Here is a 21,807-nt window from a genome sequence, read left to right as displayed (position 1 = left end):
TTATGAATTCACAGCTACACTGCACAGTACTGCAGTTTCATATCCTCCATGCAGATTTCTAGTGCATGTTATATTATGTATTCACAGCTACACTACTCAGTACTGCAGTTTCATATCCTCCATTCTGCAGATTTCTAGTACATGTTATATTATGTATTCACAGCTACACTGCACAGTACTGCAGTTTCATATCCTCCATGCAGATTTCTAGTGCATGTTATATTATGAATTCACAGCTACACTGCACAGTACTGCAGTTTCATATCCTCCATGCAGATTTCTAGTACATGTTATATTATGAATTCACAGCTACACTACTCAGTACTGCAGTTTCATATCCTCCATGCAGATTTCTAGTACATGTTATATTATGTATTCACAGCTACACTGCACAGTACTGCTGTTTCATATCCTCCATGCAGATTTCTAGTGCATGTTATATTATGAATTCACAGCTACACTGCACAGTACTGCAGTTTCATATCCTCCATGCAGATTTCTAGTACATGTTATATTATGTATTCACAGCTACACTACTCAGTACTGCAGTTTCATATCCTCCATTCTGCAGATTTCTAGTACATGTTATATTATGTATTCACAGCTACACTGCACAGTACTGCAGTTTCATATCCTCCATGCAGATTTCTAGTACATGTTATATTATGTATTCACTGCTACACTACTCAGTACTGCTGTTTCATATCCTCCATGCAGATTTTTAGTGCATGTTTTATCCCACACAAATCATGGATTTGCAGCTACACTGCTAAGTACTGTTGTCTAACATCCTCCATACGGCCTCATTTTAGAACATAGCTACCTCACAGTGCTAGATTCACAGCTACACTGCTCAGTACCACGGCTGTTTAATATCCTCCATGCAGCAGATTTCTAGTACAGGTTTTATCTCACAAATCATGGATTCACAGCTACACTGCTCAGTACTGTTGTCTAACATCCTCCATACGGCATTAGAACATATGCATCTCACAGTGCTGGATTCACAGATACACTGCTCATTACAGCTCTATAAATGTCCTACTTGCTGCAGCTTCTTAACAGGTGTTACATACAGACAGGAGAACAGGAAAGGTCACAAAAGCAATTGATTTGGGTACCAAACTAGTATAATTGGGGTTACACTAAGCAATCCCCCTCATTTTTGCACAGCAGCTAAGACCAGCACCCACCTGTAGGATTCTGTCGTCCTTCTAGATTAACATTTACAAAAAAGCGGATACTCTCTCCAGACACAATGGAGGAATGGACCGTATCGAACAGCTCCTCTCCTCCTCCACCTTCTTCCTCTTTGTTTTCGCAGTTGTCATCCGTTTCGCACTTATGGTAACCTGCTACAGACACAAGAGAAAGAGATGAGAAATCCTGGAGGAGCATCAGGAACGTGAGGGACGGCAGCTTTACTGAATACTAAACATCAGGACATGTCAGATTAGGAGAGCTATAAGATAAAGGGGGCTGGCCGACCAGAGGGGAAAAATAACAAAAGTGCCCCGATCAGGAGATCAGCACCAGCCCTGGGGAACAGCAGCAACATCGCCAGCTGTGCTCCAGCACAGGGAATCTACTGTGAGCTCCTCATCAGTGACAGAGGCCTGCTCTCTTCTCTGTACTGGCACTGAGAAGGGGGCAGGCCGACTGCTTATAGGTCTGTCTATGCACTGGCCCTGAGAAGGGGGCTGGCCGACTGCTTATATGTCTGTTTATGCACTGGCCCTGAGAGAGAAGGGGGCTGGCCGACTGCTTATATGTCTGTTTATGCACTGGCCCTGAGAGAGAAGGGGGCTGGCCGACTGCTTATAGGTCTGTTTATGCACTGGCCCTGAGAGAGAAGGGGGCTGGCCGACTGCTTATATGTCTGTTTATGCACTGGCCCTGAGAGAGAAGGGGGCTGGCCGACTGCTTATACGTCTGTTTATGCACTGGCCCTGAGAGAGAAGGGGGCTGGCCGACTGCTTATAGGTCTGTTTATGCACTGGCCCTGAGAGAGAAGGGGGCTGGCCGACTGCTTATAGGTCTGTTTATGCACTGGCCCTGAGAGAGAAGGGGGCTGGCCGACTGCTTATAGGTCTGTTTATGCACTGGCCCTGAGAGAGAAGGGGGCTGGCCGACTGCTTATATGTCTGTTTATGCACTGGCCCTGAGAGAGAAGGGGGCTGGCCGACTGCTTATATGTCTGTCTATGCACTGGCCCTGAAAGAGAAGGGGTCTAGCTGGGCGCTTATTTCTCGGTCTATGCACTTGCCCTGAGAGAGAAGGGGGCTGGCCGGGCACTTATATGTCTTCCTATGCACTGGCTCTGATAGAGAAGGGGGCTGGCCAAATACTCATTTCTCTATTTATGTACTGAGCCTAAAAGATGAGCACTCGACCAGCCCACTTTTCTATGTCTATGGACCCCGATAGAGAAGGGGGCTGGCTTAGCTATTGAACTGAGCTAGTCAGCCAGCACCCTTCAAATACAACTCGAATGATGCGCTGCCACAGGAAACGGGAACATAAGCCCGCAGTGGCCTTGTGATCGGGTCCGCTTCTGAATCCCTTGTGATGGGGGAATTTTTGTTAATTCATTTATATTAAGTCCTAAAACTTTTTTTTTATTTTTTTTTTTTTAGATTTGCTTAATGTAGAATATGTAATTTTAAAAGGGGTTGAGAAAATTTACTAATTTTTAATTAGAGGGTGTGCTCAGTTACATTACGTCATTATCTCACACTATATAACCTACACCAGGGGTCCTCAAACTACGGCCCGTGGGCCACATGCGGCCTGCGGAGGACTTTTATCCGGTCCGCCGGGCTGTGGGCAGAGGAGAGCGGTGTCAGCGCCCGCTCCCTCCCGCTTGCTCAGGGCCCCGGCAGGCGGATACTTACCTCTCCCCGTGCCTCCGCAGATCCGCTGTCTTCCTGCTCTGCGCTCCCGGTGACGTCTCAGGTCAGAGGGCGCGGTGACGTCTTTACACCGCGCCCTCCCGAGTGCCGTCACAGGGAGCGCAGAGAGGGAAGACGCCGACAACGCTGGAGTCCGGACCTGAGCAGCGGCAGCAGGCAAGGAGGGAGGTGAGTAATCCAGCATGGGGCATTATATAGGGGGGTGACATCCTAAATTGGGCATTATAAAGACAGGGGAGTGATATCCAGCATGGGTCATTATATGGGGGGGGAGTGACATCCTGCATGGGTCATTATATGGGGGGGGGTGACATCCTGCATGGGGCATTATATGGGGGGGGGGTTGTCCTGAATGGGGCATTATATGGGGGGGTGACATCCTGAATGGGGCATTATATGGGGGGTGACATCCAGCATGGGGCATTATATGGGGGGGGGGTGACATCCTGCATGGGTCATTATATGGGGGGGGTGACATCCTGCATGGGGCATTATATGGGGGGGGGGTTGTCCTGAATGGGGCATTATATGGGGGGGGGGTGACATCCTGAATGGGGCATTATATGGGGGGTGACATCCAGCATGGGGCATTATATGGGGGGGGGGTGACATCCTGAATGGGGCATTATATGGGGGGTGACATCCAGCATGGGGCATTATATGGGGGGGGTGACATCCTAAATTGGGCATTATAAAGACAGGGGAGTGATATCCAGCATGGGTCATTATATAGGGGGGGGTGACATCCAGCATGGGTCATTATATCGGGGGGGGGGGGGGGGTGACATCCTGAATGGGGCATTATATGGGGGGTAAAGGGACATCCTGAATGGGGCATTATAAAGACAGGGGAGTGATATCTTGCACGGGGCATTATATGGTGGGACAAAGGTAAATCCTGCATGGGGCATAATAAGGGGGAAACAGCCTGCCTATTGAGGACCTATGCTGCCTATTGGGGACATTTACCTGCCTATTGAGGACCTATGCTGCCTATTGGGGACATTTACCTGCCTATTGGGGACCTATGCTGCCTATTGGGGATATTTACCTGCCTATTGGGGACATTTACCTGCCTATTGGGGACATTTACCTGCCTATTGGGGACATTTACCTGCCTATTGGGGACCTATGCTGCCTATTGGGGACCTATGCTGCCTATTGGGGATATTTACCTGCCTATTGGGAACATTTACCTGCCTATTGGGAACATTTACCTGCCTATTGGGAACATTTACCTGCCTATTGGGAACATTTACCTGCCTATTGGGAACATTTACCTGCCTATTGGGAACATTTACCTGCCTATTGGGAACATTTACCTGCCTATTGGGAACATTTACCTGCCTATTGGGAACATTTACCTGCCTATTGGGAACATTTACCTGCCTATTGGGAACATTTACCTGCCTATTGGGAACATTTACCTGCCTATTGGGGACATTTACCTGCCTATTGGGGACATTTACCTGCCTATTGGGGACATTTACCTGCCTATTGGGGACATTTACCTGCCTATTGGGGACATTTACCTGCCTATTGGGGACATTTACCTGCCTATTGGGGACCTATGCTGCCTATTGGGGATATTTACCTGCCTATTGGGAACATTTACCTGCCTATTGGGAACATTTACCTGCCTATTGGGAACATTTACCTGCCTATTGGGAACATTTACCTGCCTATTGGGAACATTTACCTGCCTATTGGGAACATTTACCTGCCTATTGGGAACATTTACCTGCCTATTGGGAACATTTACCTGCCTATTGGGGACATTTACCTGCCTATTGGGGACATTTACCTGCCTATTGGGGACATTTACCTGCCTATTGGGGACATTTACCTGCCTATTGGGGACATTTACCTGCCTATTGGGGACATTTACCTGCCTATTGGGGACATTTACCTGCCTATTGGGGATATTTACCTGCCTATTGGGAACATTTACCTGCCTATTGGGAACATTTACCTGCCTATTGGGAACATTTACCTGCCTATTGGGGACATTTACCTGCCTATTGGGGACATTTACCTGCCTATTGGGGACATTTACCTGCCTATTGGGAACATTTACCTGCCTATTGGGAACATTTACCTGCCTATTGAGAACCTATGCTGCCTATTGGGGACATTTACCAGCCTATTGGGGACATTTACCTGCCTATTGGGAACATTTACCTGCCTATTGGGAACATTTACCTGCCTATTGAGAACCTATGCTGCCTATTGGGGACATTTACCAGCCTATTGGGGACATTTACCTGCCTATTGGGAACATTTACCTGCCTATTGGGAACATTTACCTGCCTATTGGGAACATTTACCTGCCTATTGAGAACCTATGCTGCCTATTGGGGACATTTACCTGCCTATTGGGGATATTTACCAGCCTATTGGGGACATTTACCTGCCTATAGGGGATATTTACCTGCCTATAGGGGATATTTACCTGCCTATAGGGGATATTTACCAGCCTATTGGGGACCTTTGCAAACTATTGAAATACCAGTTGATTTAACTTTACTTGTTCTTCATTTTAAATATTGTATTTGTTCCTGTATTGTTTTTTTTACTACAAAATAAGATATGTGCAGTGTGCATAGGAATTTGTTCATAGTTTTTTTTAAAAACTATATTCCACCCCTCCAATGGTCTGAGGGACCGTGAACTGGCACCCTGCTTAAAAAGATTGAGGACCCCTGCCCTACACACACGCCACCCCCCCCCTCCATACACTATATACACCTTACATACGGTATAACCCCCTCCATACACTATATACCCTACACACACGCACGCCACACCCCCCTCCATACACTATATACAACTTACATACGGTATAACCCCCTCCATACACTATATACCCTACACACACGCACGCCACACCCCCCTCCATACACTATATACCCTACACACACGCCACACCCCCCTCCATACACTACATACCCTACACACACGCCACACCCCCCTCCATACACTACATACCCTACACACACGCCACACCCCCCCTCCATACACTACATACCCTACACACACGCCACACCCCCCCTCCATACACTATATACCCTACACACACGCCACACCCCCCCTCCATACACTATATACCCTACACACACGCCACACCCCCCCTCCATACACTATATACCCTACACACACGCCACACCCCCCTCCATACACTATATACCCTACACACACGCCACACACCCCCTCCATACACTATATACCCTACACACACGCCACACACCCCTCCATACACTATATACCCTACACACACGCCACACCCCCCTCCATACACTATATACCCTACACACACGCCACACCCCCCTCCATACACTATATACCCTACACACACGCCACACCCCCCTCCATACACTATATACCCTACACACACGCCACACCCCCCTCCATACACTATATACCCTACACACACGCCACACCCCCCTCCATACACTATATACCCTACACACACGCCACACCCCCCTCCATACACTATATACCCTACACACACGCCACACCCCCCTCCATACACTATATACCCTACACACACGCCACACCCCCCTCCATACACTATATACCCTACACACACGCCACACCCCCCTCCATACACTATATACCCTACACACACGCCACACCCCCCTCCATACACTATATACCCTACACACACGCCACACACCCCTCCATACACTATATACCCTACACACACGCCAAACCCCCCTCCATACACTATATACACCTTACACACACGCCACACCCCCCTCCATACACTATATACCCTACACACACGCCACACCCCCCTCCATACACTATATACCCCACACACACGCCACACCCCCCTCCATACACTATATACACCTTACATATGGTATAACCCCCTCCATACACTATATACCCTACACACGCACGCCACACACCCCTCCATACACTATATACTCTACACACGCCACACCCCCCTCCATACACTATATACCCTACACACACGCCACACCCCCCTCCATACACTATATACCCTACACACACGCCACACCCCCCTCCATACACTATATACCCTACACACACGCCACACCCCCCTCCATACACTATATACCCTACACACACGCCACACACCCCCTCCATACACTATATACCCTACACACACGCCACACCCCCCTCCATACACTATATACCCTACACACACACGCCACACCCCCCTCCATACACTATATACCCTACACACACGCCACACACCCCCTCCATACACTATATACCCTACACACACGCCACACCCACCTCCATACACTATATACCACACACACGCCACACCCACCACCATACACTATATACCACACACACGCCACACCCCCCTCCATACACTATATACCACACACACGCCACACCCCCCTCCATACACTATATACCCTACACACACACGCCACACGCCCCTCCATACACTATATACACCTTACACACACGCCACAACCCCCTCCATACACTATATACCCTACACACACACGCCACACCCCCCTCCATACACTATATACCCTACACACACACGCCACACCCCCCTCCATACACTATATACCCTACACACACGCCACACCCCCCTCCATACACTATATACCCTACACACACGCCACACCCCCCTCCATACACTATATACCCTACACACACGCCACACCCCCCTCCATACACTATATACCCTACACACACGCCACACCCCCCTCCATACACTATATACCCTACACACACGCCACACCCCCCTCCATACACTATATACCCTACACACACGCCACACCCCCCTCCATACACTATATACCCCACACACACGCCACACACCCCCTCCATACACTATATAAACCTTACACACACGCCACACCCCCCTCCATACACTATATACGCCACACCCCCCTCCATACACTATAAACCCCACACACACGCCACACCCCCCTCCATACACTATATACCCCACACACACGCCACACCCCCCTCCATACACCATATACCCTATACACACCCCCCTCCATACACTATATACCCTACACACACGCCACACACCCCCTCCATACACTATACACCTTACACACACGCCACACCCCCCTCCATACACTATACACCCTACACACACGCCACACCCCCCTCCATACACTATACACCCTACACACACGCCACACCCCCCTCCATACACTATATACCCTACACACACGCGCCACACCCCCCTCCATACACTATACACCCTACACACACGCCACACCCCCCTCCATACACTATACACCCTACACACACGCCACACCCCCCTCCATACACTATATACCCTACACACACGCCACACCCCCCTCCATACACTATATACCCTACACACACGCCACACCCCCCTCCATACACTATATACCCTACACACACGCCACACCCCCTCCATACACTATATACCCTACACACACGCCACACACCCCCTCCATACACTATATACCCTACACACACGCCACACCCCCCTCCATACACTATATACCCTACACACACACGCCACACCCCCCTCCATACACTATATACCCTACACACACGCCACACACCCCCTCCATACACTATATACCCTACACACACGCCACACCCACCTCCATACACTATATACCACACACACGCCACACCCACCTCCATACACTATATACCACACACACGCCACACCCCCCTCCATACACTATATACCACACACACGCCACACCCCCCTCCATACACTATATACCCTACACACACACGCCACACGCCCCTCCATACACTATATACACCTTACACACACGCCACAACCCCCTCCATACACTATATACCCTACACACACACGCCACACCCCCCTCCATACACTATATACCCTACACACACACGCCACACCCCCTCCATACACTATATACCCTACACACACGCCACACCCCCCTCCATACACTATATACCCTACACACACGCCACACCCCCCTCCATACACTATATACCCTACACACACGCCACACCCCCCTCCATACACTATATACCCTACACACACGCCACACCCCCCTCCATACACTATATACCCTACACACACGCCACACCCCCCTCCATACACTATATACCCTACACACACGCCACACCCCCCCTCCATACACTATATACCCCACACACACGCCACACACCCCCTCCATACACTATATAAACCTTACACACACGCCACACCCCCCTCCATACACTATATACGCCACACCCCCCTCCATACACTATAAACCCCACACACACGCCACACCCCCCTCCATACACTATATACCCCACACACACGCCACACCCCCCTCCATACACCATATACCCTATACACACCCCCCTCCATACACTATATACCCTACACACACGCCACACACCCCCTCCATACACTATACACCCTACACACACGCCACACCCCCCTCCATACACTATATACCCTACACACACGCGCCACACCCCCCTCCATACACTATACACCCTACACACACGCCACACCCCCCTCCATACACTATACACCCTACACACACGCCACACCCCCCTCCATACACTATATACCCTACACACACGCGCCACACCCCCCTCCATACACTATATAAACCTTACACACACGCCACACCCCCCTCCATACACTATATAAAAATTACACACACCCCTCTCCATACACTATATACTCTACACACACCCCCCTCCATACACTATATACCCTACACACACGCCACACCCCCCTCCATACACTATATACCCTACACACACACGCCACACCCCCCTCCATACACTATATACCCTACACACACGCCACACCCCCCTCCATACACTATATACCCTACACACACGCCACACCCCCCTCCATACACTATATACCCTACACACACGCCACACCCCCCTCCATACACTATATACCCTACACACACGCCACACCCCCCTCCTTACACTATATACCCTACACACACGCCACACCCCCCTCCATACACTATATACCCTACACACACGCCACACCCCCCTCCATACACTATATACCCTACACACACGCCACACCCCCCTCCATACACTATATACCCTACACACACGCCACACCCCCCCTCCATACACTATATACCCCACACACACGCCACACACCCCCTCCATACACTATATAAACCTTACACACACGCCACACCCCCCTCCATACACTATATACGCCACACCCCCCTCCATACACTATAAACCCCACACACACGCCACACCCCCCTCCATACACTATATACCCCACACACACGCCACACCCCCCTCCATACACCATATACCCTATACACACCCCCCTCCATACACTATATACCCTACACACACGCCACACACCCCCTCCATACACTATACACCCTACACACACGCCACACCCCCCTCCATACACTATATACCCTACACACACGCGCCACACCCCCCTCCATACACTATACACCCTACACACACGCCACACCCCCCTCCATACACTATACACCCTACACACACGCCACACCCCCCTCCATACACTATATACCCTACACACACGCGCCACACCCCCCTCCATACACTATATAAACCTTACACACACGCCACACCCCCCTCCATACACTATATAAAAATTACACACACCCCTCTCCATACACTATATACTCTACACACACCCCCCTCCATACACTATATACCCTACACACACGCCACACCCCCCTCCATACACTATATACCCTACACACACACGCCACACCCCCCTCCATACACTATATACCCTACACACACGCCACACCCCCCTCCATACACTATATACCCTACACACACGCCACACCCCCCTCCATACACTATATACCCTACACACACGCCACACCCCCCTCCATACACTATATACCCTACACACACGCCACACCCCCCTCCATACACTATATACCCTACACACACGCCACACCCCCCTCCATACACTATATACCCTACACACACGCCACACCCCCCTCCATACACTATATACCCTACACACACGCCACACCCCCCTCCATACATTATATACCCTACACACACGCCACACCCCCCCTCCATACACTATATACCCTACACACACGCCACACCCCCCTCCATACACTATATACCCTACACACACACGCCACACCACCCTCCATACACTATATACGCTACACACACGCCACACACCCCTCCATACACTATATACCCTACACACATGACACACACCCCCTCCATACACTATATACCCTACACACACGCCACACACCCCTCCATACACTATATACCCTACACACACACACGCCACACCCCCCTCCATACACTATATACCCTACACACACGCCACACCCCCCTCCATACACTATATACCCTACACACACACGCCACACCCCCCTCCATACACTATATACCCCACACACACGCCACACCCCCCTCCATACACTATATACCCCACACACACGCCACACCCCCCTCCATACACTATATACCCCACACACACACACCACACCCCCCTCCATACACTATATACCCTACACACACACACCACACCCCCCTCCATACACTATATACCCTACACACACACGCCACACCCCCCTCCATACACTATATACCCTACACACACACGCCACACCCCCACCCATACACTACATACCCTACACACACGCCACACACACCCCTCCATACACTATATACACCTTACACACACGCCACGCCCCCCTCCATACACTATATACCCTACACACACGCCACACCCCCCTCCATACACTATATACCCTACACACACACCCACACCCCCCTCCATACACTATATACCCCACACACACGCCACACCCACCCTCCATACACTATACACCCTACACACACGCCACACCCTATATACACTACACACACACCACACACCCCCTCCATACACTATATACACCTTACATACGGAATAACCTCCTCCATACACTATATACCCTACACACACACACACCACACCCCCCTCCATACACTATACACCCTACACACACACACACCACACCCCCCTCCATACACTATACACCCTACACACACGCCACACCCCACTCCATACACTATATACCCTACACACACGCCACACACCCCTCCATACACTATATACCCTACACACACGCCACACCCCCCTCCATACACTATATACCCTACACACACACACGCCACACCCCCCTCCATACACTATATACCCCACACACACGCCACACCCACCCTCCATACACTATATACCCTACACACACGCCATACCCCCCTCCATACACTTTCCACCCTACACACGCCACACCCCCCTCCATACACTATACACCCTACACACACGCCACACCCCCCCCTCCATACACTATATACCCTACACACACGCCACACACCCCCCTCCATACACTATATACCCTACACACACGCCACACCCCCCTCCATACACTATATACCCTACACACACGCCACACACCCCTCCATACACTATATACCCTACACACACGCCACACCCCCCTCCATACACTACATACCCTACACACACGCCACACATCCCCCTCCATACACTATATACACCTTACACACACGCCACGCCCCCCTCCATACACTATATACCCTACACACACGCCACACCCCCCTCCATACACTATATACCCTACACACACACGCCACACCCCCCTCCATACACTATATACCCCACACACACGCCACACCCCCCTCCATACACTATATACCCCACACACACGCCACACCCCCCTCCATACACTATATACCCCACACACACACACCACACCCCCCTCCATACACTATATACCCTACACACACACACACCCCCCTCCATACACTATATACCCTACACACACACGCCACACCCCCCTCCATACACTATATACCCTACACACACACGCCACACCCCCACCCATACACTACATACCCTACACACACGCCACACACACCCCTCCATACACTATATACACCTTACACACACGCCACGCCCCCCTCCATACACTATATACCCTACACACACGCCACACCCCCCTCCATACACTATATACCCTACACACACACCCACACCCCCCTCCATACACTATATACCCCACACACACGCCACACCCACCCTCCATACACTATACACCCTACACACACGCCACACCCTATATACACTACACACACACCACACACCCCCTCCATACACTATATACACCTTACATACGGAATAACCTCCTCCATACACTATATACCCTACACACACACACACCACACCCCCCTCCATACACTATACACCCTACACACACACACACCACACCCCCCTCCATACACTATACACCCTACACACACGCCACACCCCACTCCATACACTATATACCCTACACACACGCCACACACCCCTCCATACACTATATACCCTACACACACGCCACACCCCCCTCCATACACTATATACCCTACACACACGCCACACCCACCCTCCATACACTATATACCCTACACACACGCCACACCCCCCTCCATACACTTTCCACCCTACACACGCCACACCCCCCTCCATACACTATACACCCTACACACACGCCACACCCCCCCCTCCATACACTATATACCCTACACACACGCCACACACCCCCCTCCATACACTATATACCCTACACACACGCCACACCCCCCTCCATACACTATATACCCTACACACACGCCACACACCCCTCCATACACTATATACCCTACACACACGCCACACCCCCCTCCATACACTATATACCCTACACACACGCCACACCCCCCTCCATACACTACATACCCTACACACACGCCACACATCCCCCTCCATACACTATATACACCTTACACACACGCCACGCCCCCCTCCATACACTATATACCCTACACACACGCCACACCCCCCTCCATACACTATATACCCTACACACACACGCCACACCCCCCTCCATACACTATATACCCCACACACACGCCACACCCCCCTCCATACACTATATACCCCACACACACGCCACACCCCCCTCCATACACTATATACCCCACACACACACACCACACCCCCCTCCATACACTATATACCCTACACACACACACCACACCCCCCTCCATACACTATATACCCTACACACACACGCCACACCCCCCTCCATACACTATATACCCTACACACACACGCCACACCCCCACCCATACACTATACACCCTACACACACGCCACACCCTATATACACTACACACACACCACACACCCCCTCCATACACTATATACACCTTACATACGGAATAACCTCCTCCATACACTATATACCCTACACACACACACACCACACCCCCCTCCATACACTATACACCCTACACACAAACACACCACACCCCCCTCCATACACTATACACCCTACACACACGCCACACCCCACTCCATACACTATATACCCTACACACACGCCACACACCCCTCCATACACTATATACCCTACACACACGCCACACCCCCCTCCATACACTATATACCCTACACACACACGCCACACCCACCATACACTATATACCCTACACACACGCCACACCCCCCTCCATACACTTTCCACCCTACACACGCCACACCCCCCTCCATACACTATACACCCTACACACACGCCACACCCCCCCCTCCATACACTATATACCCTACACACACGCCACACACCCCCCTCCATACACTATATACCCTACACACACGCCACACCCCCCTCCATACACTATATACCCTACACACACGCCACACACCCCTCCATACACTATATACCCTACACACACGCCACACCCCCCTCCATACACTATATACCCTACACACACGCCACACCCCCCTCCATACACTACATACCCTACACACACGCCACACATCCCCCTCCATACACTATATACACCTTACACACACGCCACGCCCCCCTCCATACACTATATACCCTACACACACGCCACGCCCCCCTCCATACACTATATACCCTACACACACGCCACGCCCCCCTCCATACACTATATACCCTACACACACACCCACACCCCCCTCCATACACTATATACCCCACACACACGCCACACCCACCCTCCATACACTATATACCCTACACACACAAGCCACACACCCCTCCATACACTATATACACTACACACACAAGCCACACACCCCTCCATACACTATATACCCTACACACACAAGCCACACCCCCTCCATACACTACATACCCTACACACACGCCACACCCCCTCCATACACTATATACCCTACACACACACACGCCACACCCCCTCCATACACTATATACCCTACACACACACACGCCACACACCCCTCCATACACTATATACCCTACACACACGCCACACACCCCTCCATACACTATATACCCTACACACACGCCACACCCCCCTCCATACACTATATACCCTACACACACGCCACACCCCCCTCCATACACCATATACCCTACACACACGCCACACCCCCCTCCATACACTACATACCCTACACACACGCCACACCCCCCTCCATACACTACATACCCTACACACACGCCACACCCCCCTCCATACACTATATACCCTACACACAAGCCACACCCCCCTCCATACACTATATACCCTACACACACGCCACACCCCCCTCCATACACTATATACCCTACACACACACACCCCTCCATACACTATATACCCCACACACACACCCCCCTCCATACACTACATACCCTACACACACACCCCCCTCCATACACTACATACCCTACACACACACCCCCCTCCATACACTACATACCCTACACACACACACCACACACCCCCTCCATACACTACATACCCTACACACACACGCCACACCCCCCTCCATACACTATATACCCTACACACGCCACACCCCCCTCCATACACTATATACCCTACACACACGCCACACCCCCCTCCATACACTATATACCCCACACACATGCCACACCCCCCCTCCATACACTATATACCCCACACACATGCCACACCCCCCCTCCATACACTATATACCCCACACACACGCCACACCCCCCCTCCATACACTATATACCCCACACACACGCCACACCCCCCCTCCATACACTATATACCCCACACACACGCCACACCCCCCCTCCATACACTATATACCCTACACACACACGCCACACCCCCCTCCATACACTATATACCCTACACACACACACGCCACACCCCCCTCCATACACTATATACCCTACACACACGCCACACCCCCCTCCATACACTATATACCCTATACACACGCCACACCCCCCCTCCATACACTACATACCCTACACACACGCCACACCCCCCTCCATACACTATATACCCTACACACACGCCACACCCCCCTCCATACACTATATACCCTACACACACGCCACACCCCCCCTCCATACACTATATACCCTACACGCACACGCCACACCCCCCTCCATACACTATATACCCTACACACACACGCCACACCCCCCTCCATACACTATATACCCTACACACACACGCCACACCCCCTCCATACACTATATACCCTACACACACGCCACACCCCCCTCCATACACTATATACCCCACACACACGCCACACACCCCCTCCATACACTATATACCCCACACACACGCCACACCCCCCTCCATACACTATATACCCTACACACACGCCACACCCCCCTCCATACACTATATACCCCACACACACGCCACACCCCCCTCCATACACTATATACCCCACACACACGCCACACCCCCCTCCATACACTATATACCCCACACACACGCCACACCCCCCTCCATACACTATATACCCCACACACACGCCACACCCCCCCTCCATACACTATATACCCCACACACACGCCACACCCCCCTCCATACACCATATACCCTATACACACCCCCCTCCATACACTATATACCCTACACACACCCCTCCATACACTATACACCCTACACACACGCCACACCCCCCTCCATACACTATATACCCTACACACACAAGCCACACCCCCCTCCAAACACTATATACCCTACACACACAAGCCACACCCCCCTCCATACACTATATACCCTACACACACCACACCACCCTCCATACACTATATACCCTACACACACGCCACACCCCCCTCCATACACTATATACCCTACACACACGCCACACCCCCCTCCATACCCTACACACACAAGCCACACACCCCTCCATACACTATATACCCTACACACACAAGCCACACACCCCTCCATACACTATATACCCTACACACACACGCCACACACCCCCCTCCATACACTATATACCCTACACACACCACACACCCCTCCATACACTATATACCCTACACACACACACACACCCCTCCATACACTATATACCCTACACACACGCCAAACCCCCCTCCATACACTATATACCCTACACACACAAGCCACACCCCCCTCCATACACTATATACCCTACACACACACGCCACACCCCCCTCCATACACTATATACCCTACACACACCCCCCTCCATACACTATATACCAGGGGTCTCAAACACGCGGCCCGCGGGCCGCATGCGGCCCCTGAGGCTGCTTTATGCGGCCCGCAGGCACAGACCCCTTGATGATCCCGACCAGGTCCAGGAGGAGCCGCCGACAGCAGCGCTGCATTGCCGCACAGAGACTGTTTCCCAGCACTGCATTTCCAATGCCAGCCGCCGGCCAATCAGAGGCCAGCAGCTAATATCTGCGTGTCGGCGCAGCGAGTATGACGTCATTGCCATATGCAGATGTCAGCTGCTGGCCTCTGATTGGCCGGCGGCTGACATTGAAAATGCTATGCTGGGAGACAGTCTCTGTGCGGCAATGCAGCGCTGCTGTCGGCGGCTCCTCCTGGACCAGGTCGGGATCGTCAAGGGGTCTGACTCTGTGGTGCCTACGGGCCACATCTGCAGGAAGGACGCCGAGGGAACGGAGGACAGGTGAGAATCATCTTTTTTTTTTTATGTGTGTGAAGAACAGCACAGGAAAAACATAGCCACAGGATGGGGACCTGGATGGGGCACATAGCCACAGGATGGGGACCTGGATGGGGCACATAGCCACAAGAGGGGACCTGGATGGGGCACATAGCCACAAGAGGGGACCTGGATGGGGCACATAGCCACAAGATGGGGACCTGGATGGAGCACATAGCCACAGGATGGGGACCTGGATGGGGCACATAGCCACAAGAGGGGACCTGGATGGGGTACATAGCCACAGGATGGGGACCTGGATGGAGCACATAGCCACAAGAGGGGACCTGGATGGAGCACATAGCCACAGGATGGGGACCTGGATGGAGCACATAGCCACAAGAGGGGACCTGGATGGGGTACATAGCCACAAGAGGGGACCTGGATGGGGCACATAGCCACAAGAGGGGACCTGGATGGAGCACATAGCCACAAGAGGGGACCTGGATGGGGTACATAGCCACAGGATGGGGACCTGGATGGAGCACATAGCCACAAGAGGGGACCTGGATGGGGTACATAGCCACAAGAGGGGACCTGGATGGGGCACATAGCCACAAGAGGGGACCTGGATGGAGCACATAGCCACAAGAGGGGACCTGGATGGGGTACATAGCCACAGGATGGGGACCTGGATGGAGCACATAGCCACAAGAGGGGACCTGGATGGGGCACATAGCCACAAGAGGGGACCTGGATGGGGCACATAGCCACAAGATGGGGACCTGGATGGAGCACATAGCCACAGGATGGGGACCTGGATGGAGCACATAGCCACAAGAGGGGACCTGGATGGGGCACATAGCCACAAGAGGGGACCTGGATGGAGCACATAGCCACAAGAGGGGACCTGGATGGGGTACATAGCCACAGGATGGGGACCTGGATGGAGCACATAGCCACATGAGGGGACCTGGATGGGGTACATAGCCACAGGATGGGGACCTGGATGGGGCACATAGCCACAAGAGGGGACCTGGATGGGGTACATAGCCACAGGATGGGGACCTGGATGGGGCACATAGCCACAAGAGGGGACCTGGATGGAGCACATAGCCACAAGAGGGGACCTGGATGGGGCACATAGCCACAAGATGGGGACCTGGATGGGGCACATAGCCACAAGAGGGGACCTGGATGGGGCACATAGCCACAAGATGGGGACCTGGATGGAGCACATAGCCACAAGAGGGGACCTGGATGGGGTACATAGCCACAAGAGGGGACCTGGATGGGGTACATAGCCACAGGATGGGGACCTGGATGGGGCACATAGCCACAAGAGGGGACCTGGATGGAGCACATAGCCACAAGAGGGGACCTGGATGGGGCACATAGCCACAAGATGGGGACCTGGATGGGGCACATAGCCACAAGATGGGGACCTGGATGGGGTACATAGCCACAAGAGGGGACCTGGATGGGGTACATAGCCACAAGAGGGGACCTGGATGGGGTACATAGCCACAGGATGGGGACCTGGATGGGGCACAGAGCCACAAGAGGGGACCTGGATGGGGCACAGAGCCACAAGAGGGGACCTGGATGGGGTACATAGCCACAAGAGGGGACCTGGATGGGGTACATAGCCACAAGAGGGGACCTGGATGGGGTACATAGCCACAAGAGGGGACCTGGATGGGGTACATAGCCACAGGATGGGGACCTGGATGGGGCACATAGCCACAAGAGGGGACCTGGATGGGGCACAGAGCCACAAGAGGGGACCTGGATGGGGCACATAGCCACAAGATGGGGACCTGGATGGAGCACATAGCCACAGGATGGGGACCTGGATGGAGCACATAGCCACAAGAGGGGACCTGGATGGGGTACATAGCCACAAGAGGGGACCTGGATGGGGCACATAGCCACAAGAGGGGACCTGGATGGAGCACATAGCCACAAGAGGGGACCTGGATGGGGTACATAGCCACAGGATGGGGACCTGGATGGAGCACATAGCCACAAGAGGGGACCTGGATGGGGTACATAGCCACAAGAGGGGACCTGGATGGGGCACATAGCCACAAGAGGGGACCTGGATGGAGCACATAGCCACAAGAGGGGACCTGGATGGGGTACATAGCCACAGGATGGGGACCTGGATGGAGCACATAGCCACAAGAGGGGACCTGGATGGGGCACATAGCCACAAGAGGGGACCTGGATGGGGCACATAGCCACAAGATGGGGACCTGGATGGAGCACATAGCCACAGGATGGGGACCTGGATGGAGCACATAGCCACAAGAGGGGACCTGGATGGGGTACATAGCCACAAGAGGGGACCTGGATGGGGCACATAGCCACAAGAGGGGACCTGGATGGAGCACATAGCCACAAGAGGGGACCTGGATGGGGTACATAGCCACAGGATGGGGACCTGGATGGAGCACATAGCCACAAGAGGGGACCTGGATGGGGTACATAGCCACAGGATGGGGACCTGGATGGGGCACATAGCCACAAGAGGGGACCTGGATGGGGTACATAGCCACAGGATGGGGACCTGGATGGGGCACATAGCCACAGGATGGGGACCTGGATGGAGCACATAGCCACAAGAGGGGACCTGGATGGGGCACATAGCCACAAGATGGGGACCTGGATGGGGCACATAGCCACAAGAGGGGACCTGGATGGGGCACATAGCCACAAGATGGGGACCTGGATGGAGCACATAGCCACAAGAGGGGACCTGGATGGGGTACATAGCACAAGAGGGGACCTGGATGGGGTACATAGCCACAGGATGGGGACCTGGATGGGGCACATAGCCACAAGAGGGGACCTGGATGGAGCACATAGCCACAAGAGGGGACCTGGATGGGGCACATAGCCACAAGATGGGGACCTGGATGGGGCACATAGCCACAAGATGGGGACCTGGATGGGGTACATAGCCACAAGAGGGGACCTGGATGGGGTACATAGCCACAAGAGGGGACCTGGATGGGGTACATAGCCACAGGATGGGGACCTGGATGGGGCACAGAGCCACAAGAGGGGACCTGGATGGGGCACAGAGCCACAAGAGGGGACCTGGATGGGGTACATAGCCACAAGAGGGGACCTGGATGGGGTACATAGCCACAAGAGGGGACCTGGATGGGGTACATAGCCACAAGAGGGGACCTGGATGGGGTACATAGCCACAGGATGGGGACCTGGATGGGGCACATAGCCACAAGAGGGGACCTGGATGGGGCACAGAGCCACAAGAGGGGACCTGGATGGGGTACATAGCCACAAGAGGGGACCTGGATGGGGTACATAGCCACAGGATGGGGACCTGGATGGGGCGCATAGCCACAAGAGGGGACCTGGATGGAGCACATAGCCACAAGAGGGGACCTGGATGGGGCACATAGCCACAAGAGGGGACCTGGATGGGGCACATAGCCACAAGAGGGGGACCTGGATGGGGCACATAGCCACAAGATGGGGACCTGGATGGGGCACATAGCCACAAGATGGGGACCTGGATGGGGCACATAGCCACAAGATGGGGACCTGGATGGGGCACATAGCCACAAGATGGGGACCTGGATGGGGCACATAGCCACAGGATGGGGACCTGGATGGGGCACATAGCCACAGGATGGGGACCTGGATGGGGCACATAGCCACAGGATGGGGACCTGGATGGGGCACATAGCCACAAGATGGGGACCTGGATGAGGCACATAGCCACAGGATGGGGACCTGGATGGGGCACATTAGTACAAGATGGGGACTTGGATGGGGAACATTACTACAAGATGTTTGCCATTATTACTATATGATGCTAATTGTAAGACAATATTACTGAATGTGGCCAATTGGGGGAAACAAAATTGTAAAAATCAAAAAAATAAAAATAAAGCATGAAAAAATATTGGGCGCTAAAAATGCTGTTTTATATGTAAACTAAAGTAAACACAAAAAAGTGCACGT

The 21,807-nt window shown here is 52.7% G+C and overlaps 1 protein-coding gene across 17 annotated transcripts in view; it reads right to left on the bottom strand.

Annotated features, from left to right (window-relative positions):
* Positions 1 to 21,807, bottom strand: part of SLC4A11 (solute carrier family 4 member 11) — a 461,140-nt gene that overhangs the window by 87,678 nt on the left and 351,655 nt on the right. For 14 of the 17 annotated variants that reach the window (XM_073649336.1, XM_073649316.1, XM_073649323.1 and 11 more), the window contains exon 3: positions 1,194 to 1,355. In XM_073649336.1, coding sequence (XP_073505437.1) covers positions 1,194 to 1,355 — 162 coding nt within the window. The remainder of the gene's footprint in view (positions 1 to 1,193; positions 1,356 to 21,807) is intronic. The other 3 variants (XM_073649331.1, XM_073649343.1, XM_073649392.1) reach the window with 1 other exon arrangement.

The sequence above is a fragment of the Phyllobates terribilis genome, unplaced genomic scaffold (assembly GCF_046119375.1).
Source record: "Phyllobates terribilis strain yellow unplaced genomic scaffold, ASM4611937v1 Scaffold_1__5_contigs__length_1240528914, whole genome shotgun sequence".
Lineage (NCBI taxonomy): Eukaryota > Metazoa > Chordata > Amphibia > Anura > Dendrobatidae > Phyllobates > Phyllobates terribilis.
The sequence above is the reverse complement of the archived record's forward strand: the minus strand, read 5'-3'. Positions and strand labels throughout refer to the sequence as shown.